Source organism: Schistosoma mansoni, chromosome 3, assembly GCF_000237925.1.
Source record: "Schistosoma mansoni strain Puerto Rico chromosome 3, complete genome".
Lineage (NCBI taxonomy): Eukaryota > Metazoa > Platyhelminthes > Trematoda > Strigeidida > Schistosomatidae > Schistosoma > Schistosoma mansoni.
In genome coordinates this window covers 3,889,597-3,896,542 of record NC_031497.1, presented here as the reverse complement: position 1 = coordinate 3,896,542, position 6,946 = coordinate 3,889,597, and the positions used below count along the sequence as shown (strand labels likewise).

Sequence of the window (6,946 nt, the reverse complement as noted above, 5' to 3'; positions counted from 1 at the left end):
TCAATTGCAGTCTTAGATAACAATGGGAAGATATAAGTAAACAACACAGAGTGAATATTCATGATTTTACATTACGTTTTTCTGTTCATGACTACTGGTAGAGTTTATTTTTAACTTATCAAAACCAAGTAATGAATCTGTAGTGGATAAATTTGTTTTCTGTTTTCATAATGAGTGATTTTTTTATTCATGGAAAAAGTGATTTGTAAACATTAATTGTTTTTAATGTAACATATCAAAAACACACAACAATAACTTTATGAAATGTGCACACTACTTTAAGCAAATATGGATAGTAGCTAGCAGTGGAATTCAGGATGCGTGTTTCGTCCCATTTAGGACTTGTCAGCTAGATGTACCTGCATTCTAGATTTCATGCATACTACTTATATACAACTATTTATAGGAAGTTAATAATAATCTTCATCCGTCTACAATGGCCGGTGGATTGCATACCTAAATATCTACATTAGTTAAATAAAAATCTTTACAAAATGCCTGTCTTAATAAAAACATCGTTCGCAAATAAACAATGTTAACTATTTGTATTAACGTTATTGTATAAAATGAAATCTACAAAGATCCTAAATCATTGAATGTTAATGAATGCAAATTCTATAAAGCTTCGATTTTTCATGAAAAAAATCCATTTGAAAGAATAAATGAGACTTTTGATTAGTTAAGTTTAATTTATAATCGCATTCGGAAGTTTAATAAAGAATATTCATGTTTGTTAAATGTGTCATGAATTTAAAGACGGAATTCCTTGATGATAGATGAAAAGCGAAAAACAGTAAGACGGGTTAACATACAATATAATATAACGTCTATAAGATATTCATAATCCAGTAAGAAATGTGTTATATCGATTGCTTGCGTACTCTGTTTAATATATGAACGTGCTGATTCCCGTCAATCAGAGAGGAGTGATTTTAACATTTGTAACAAGATTTGGCCAAATGTGGCTGTGAATAGGGGTAACAGTAATTAATTGATTGGGGATAACTCAGGAATCGTAAATCGTACAGTAATAGTCTGTCGGTCGAAATAAAGCTTATAATAAGAGGGACACGAATGTGAATAATTTAGTTACTTAACAATTACACAATAGGAAATATACATATCTCATTGGTCCATAAATAGTCCTCAAAAGTTACCATCCAGAAATCTCCACGGGATATAACAAAATGTACAATCAATAAATTAATGTAGCATTTTAATGTAAACAAAATTAACTAATTTGTGCAAACCTTTCAAACTTTCTAATTAGACATTTAAATATTAGAAACGAATAAATGAACTGATATCGGTAAAAGTTAACAAGCAGAAAAAACTTAAAGGGTCATGTAAAATATTCCATTAACGAAAAACCCCCATAGATATAGAAGTGTCTGATATGGAGACAATAATAACAGGATTAATACTAGATTAAACATTAGATAAGAACAGAGAAAGGATATGTGATGTTTATATATAAAATTCAGATTTTATCTAATAGATAACCACAACTTTTGTTATTTGAGGTTGAAAGGAAGAAATCTATTTAGATTTAGATGAAGCTTATAAAAATCACTTTGAAATAATAAGTTATGAAAGTCAATTAAATTTTCGAATATCAAACTCCTAATCAATTCAATCTCACCCTTATAGAATGTAGATGAAATGTATTTTTCTAAGTATGTCAAAAGTGAAATTCTGACTCCGGATTACGAACATTAATCGTATGATTTAAGTGAATTAGTTAATGTAAACAGACGCAACAAAGAAGAAAATTCATCTTTGATATTTACTGACTATTGAAAATAAAGTACCATTCAAGTGATTTTTCATAGTGAAAGTATTTATCTCCACTGTTAGCCACTATCTATCTTTGCTTATAAAGCTTGTCACTTAAGGCAATATCGGGACAGTCCGCACAGGATGCACATATACCAACACGAGACTCATCAATTGTAGTCCCAAATAACAATCGGAAGACTCAAGTAAACAATACCAAGTGAATAAAACTTATATATGGTTTATAAATCAGTCCTTAAGTTCAGGTTAATACATTTATGGAGATTGTAGAGTAATTGGTTGTCAAACAAGATACTCATTGAATATTTACAATTAATCCAAATTTAAATAGAATACAACGTATAAGCATGTTGATAATATTCTATTTTCAGAAAATGGTTTTGTGGATATTGTAGTAATTTAATAGTTGAATTCATTGCTCGATTAAATCTAGACCATCATGGGAGTCCTAGAAGCACTGAACGGCCGTTTCGTCTAGGTGCGAGACACTTCAGCAGTGCGATAGCTTCTTGTTAGAACTGTTTCATCATTTCTAAAAAGTACTTTCTTACCTTTTAATATTAATATGCTAGAAAGATTCATACATACTTCCGAATACCATTTTTCTAATGTAGTTTCCACATTTTTACTCATTTTTAGAAAAGCTGTTGTACACATGAGATTTTGTCATAAAGGTTATCCTTCAGTTATTTGTAATGCAGTTCAATCTTTATTTTTATTGACATTCGTTTATATATTTCTAAATTATTATGTAAATATATGTATTTCTATAGAACACAAAAACTGGATAGATTACTTATTAGATAACTGATGAATTAAAGTTGAATTAGACTCTCATTAAAAATAAACAACTTTATAATAATTACGAATTATATTCTAACTTTGTGACGTTTTCCATACGTTTCCCTAATTTGACCGTTAGTACCTAACAACAGACATTATGTTTTAAAGTTTTTTGAAGATTCTTTAATTCCAAAGTAGTTTGGACTAAACGCTTATATAAATAATATGAGTGTACTCATCATCGACTAATTTCCAAAAGAATAGCACTCCAGTTTAAAGGAAGCTCATATCATGTCGTTCAGAATGACAACGAGATCTTGCTAATTAATCCATCTAGTTGACAAAATGCAATACTATCAAAATAATTCACGCAAATTATAAATCCCAAAGATAATCTCAAACATAATTTCAATCGCAGGATCAACCGACCTGGGTTATGTTGACAGTAGATGTTGTCAATTATGTTATGTGATAGTCATTAAGCACTATGAATAAATTGAAGATAACAATATAAGCCAGTGAAATTCAGTTCACTGGTTTTAAGGAATTGGGCATCATTTAAAAATGAATAGTCCTACCACTTTTGTGTTTATGGCTAGACACAGCTAAAGAGTCTAGAAGACTACAGGAAAAATCTTTAGTTCTCTTTAGTTTCCAATAGTTCTTGAACTTATGTTGGTTCATTATAAGATCTATCTACACATATCTGATATTAATTATTACTTCGGCATCCATTAACTGGTGTTAAATAGTGTTCTGGTACGGCCGAGAGTGGGAGAGTCCACTCCTCCTCTCCAAATGCTCTCACATGGTCATGCGTATATAGCCTCTGTTAGGGAAGTCCTATTCACTACCTTCCCATAACGGTGTTGTTTAAGAAATTGAGAGGACGTAAGGCGAATGTCCGGTGCTTTAACTGGGTTGGTGGACACGGAAAGTTCACCTAGGGGAGTTGGAAAACCCTGGATTCAAACCAATGGTGCACATGGGCTCCAGTATCCTGAGGGAACAAATGGCGTATCAATCAATTGTTGGTCACCAGTTACCATGGGACTGCATCTCCTCACGATGCTCCACTGCCTTGTGAATCAGACCTTTAGACCAAAGACTCCGGGTGTGGCCCTCTAAGAAAACCACCTGCTTCAGTTTGGGCACCCGGTTAGTATCACAGCCCTCACACAAATCAAATGAGGATTGTGAGGCGCATACATATCTGGTGTCCCCTTGTACCAATGTTTATGTGTTTAAATAAATAAATAAATAAAATATTCCATTGTATTTATAATCAGTTGATCGCTATGTTAACTAAACGTTTCAGTCAAATAAACAACAATTTTGAAATTACTTAAATTCAAATTAAAAGAAAAACTAAACCAAGTCAAATTTTTTTGATAGAATGAGTCAAACTATCTACCGAATTATAAAATTCACTATCAGATTCATTAATAACCATTTGATGTAAACTTTTACAATATTGAAAATGTTTATTCATAATTAAACCAAAAATTTCAATTATTGTTTATCCAAATATTTTCTTACTCATAATTTTATGAAAATGGGGAAAAGTGACATTTTGGAGAAAAGAAAAAGCCTATTTTTTTTCTAAAAAAAAAACAAAAAAAACTAGTTTAAGAAATTTTCGGATCATTTTTTTTTACCCTACCCCATTAATAAAATCATCCCTATTATATATATAATCTATTTCTATGCCAAAATAAAAATTAAAATGACTTATGTTTGTTTGTTAAATATTATAGTTGTCCAAATGACAATTAAACACTTAATAAAGATCATATGTATGCATATATATCAAAAGTAATTTCATGAATATCTATGTAGTTATTGTTTGAATTGGCATTATCAGTTTTTTTTCTTTTAAAAAGCATATATATATATATGTATCTATGTATGCTTTCTTCTTTGACATAAAATATGTTTACTCATTTCAGAGAGGAGAAAATGTTAGAAAATACAGAGAAGAGGTAAGTTTGTTTTTTTTTAAAAGAGAGAATTCTATGTATAAGAATACGAATGTTTTAAATGTTTAAATGCATCCCATATGGGAAGGGAGTTTTGTGGAGATTTTGGTAATTTTGTATAATTGACTCATGATCTCAACTATATAATAGTATCCCATATAGATTTAGATAATGATTTAGATGGATAACTGTAGAAAACCTTATTAGTTGCAAAAGATACATATATATGTTGTTCTGGTTTTATAGTCTAAAGTGTTAATGCTATCAAAATGAAATGAATTCAAGACCTTCAATAATTCACACGAACCCTTACCCTCTAGACAACTGAACAAGGTTCTGACAGTATTTGATTTTAAGTTTGATCAGTCAATAATAATGTACAATCAATTTCCATTGTCTTCAGTAGGTCCGTTACACAAATATGAAATGTTTATTGATCCCAAATAAGTTAAACAATCTTCGTAAATAACTACTGATAATTAAAGATATTGTTCAGCAAACACGTTGTATTATTGTATGTAAAATTATTCACGAAAGATTATAGGATAAATTCCTTTATACAAACTATAGATAAACTTTAAAGTACTCACAATGATATGTTGTAAGTAATTACGGGAAATTCGAATAAATGATAAAGAACCCTTACCACTCAAAATAGGATATATATATTTAGTGTTTGACTCTTTAATTATATCCTGCCCTTATGGGCTGTATTGACCATAATCTCAAGTATGTACTATAGCGTATACTACGAAGTGATAACATTTGTTTTCAGTATTAGCTTCGCCTTGAATAGTCATGGTCGTCTATATTCAAATACCTAATATAAATATTATTGATAGAGGTTAGATAACTCATTGACTTTATTATTTTACCTACATGAATGTTATACTGTAGTGAACAGAAATACGGATGGGAACGATCGAATGTATTTAAGCATAAATTACAGACTATCTCACAAAATTCTGATAACCGTACAGTAAACAGTTAATTTGCAAAATAACAATCAATTATCTCAATATTAACTGTTCTTTCTGCAAATGTCAGTCCATCTTCTCTGATTTCATTGTTCATGCATTTTCCTACCGATCGAACTTCGTTCCTGCTCTTTCTTATCGATCTTCTGCCAAAATACATTCTATGTCTGACCATCACCATATACTACTTATGTGGATATAAGTAGACCATACCACACTATAATAAATCAGCTATTAATTTCATTTCAGTTTTGTTTATATGTTTGTTTTGTAATGAATTATTTCAGAGTGGAGCCAGAATCAATATATCAGATGGATCTAGTCCAGAGAGAATTGTCACTATAACTGGAACAACAGAACAAATTTATATTGCATTTACATTAATGAGTCGTAAATTTGAAGATGTAAGCCAACAAATATATTTCATAATATTTGATTTAATTAGAAATGTTTATTAGATCAATTACTTCATAGATATAATGATATTTTGTAATATGTTCTGCTAGCAAGTTAGTAAGTGGTTAATCAGTATTCTTAAAAGCTTCAGCTAAATATTTTACTAAATTTTAATGATAGAAATTAACAAGAAGTAAAACGGATGCTAATAATTTGGCATGTTTATTTCTTGCACAAAACAATAAACGATCTTGTAGGAAGTCATGTAGCATTTGTTGTTTGACAACAACGTTGAAAAATGTTATGGTTATTAAAAGTAGGTGGAACATAAATGGAATCATTTAAAATTATCTCGCCATCCTGCAAATGTAAACGTTCCACTTTAATTATCATTACCTAGTATGATATGCTTGGTTGGATGAGTCCTATATAGTGTTCGATGATCTAAGATAGTCTTCTTTAGATATAATACCAGGATTTCATAATTTTGTTTCGATATTTTGATGAACAGCATTTGAATGAATAACAATAATAACAATTCCCCCTTCGAAATTCCAGATAAAATATTGAGATATATATTTTTATGAAAATTTTAGGATTTTACACAGGGTTTATTACGAATGGGTGATGAAACAGCCAACTGTCCTCCAGTGACCTTACGTTTATTAGTACCAGTAGCTCAATGTGGTTCAATAATTGGTAAGGGAGGATCTAAGATTAAAGATGTTCGTGAGGTAAGACAATCAATTGCATTTTGTGATATATTGTCTATTTCTTGATATTCTAATCTCATTTGATTAGGTCTTAGTGAGTTTCATTTTGTGTATAAATAGCGATAATGGTTATTACTTTGGATTAGGATAGTTATTGTCTTCTTTCGATTTGGTCTTTGAGGATGGTTCAAATAGCCAAGATGATGTGTATGAATCGAAGTCGAACACTAAAAGATATACTTGGCAAACACACTACATTATTACACGTATAACACTATATTTATTTTATTAAAATGTTCGA

General features: G+C 30.0%; 1 protein-coding gene across 1 annotated transcript in view; it reads left to right on the top strand.

Annotated features, from left to right (window-relative positions):
* Smp_132270 (putative poly(rc) binding protien) overlaps positions 1 to 6,946 on the top strand; it is a gene marked incomplete at both ends in the record, with an annotated part of 48,663 nt that overhangs the window by 21,966 nt on the left and 19,751 nt on the right. The window contains 3 exons of the mRNA XM_018798941.1: positions 4,530 to 4,562; positions 5,824 to 5,940; positions 6,529 to 6,666. Coding sequence (XP_018650780.1) covers positions 4,530 to 4,562; positions 5,824 to 5,940; positions 6,529 to 6,666 — 288 coding nt within the window. The remainder of the gene's footprint in view (positions 1 to 4,529; positions 4,563 to 5,823; positions 5,941 to 6,528; positions 6,667 to 6,946) is intronic.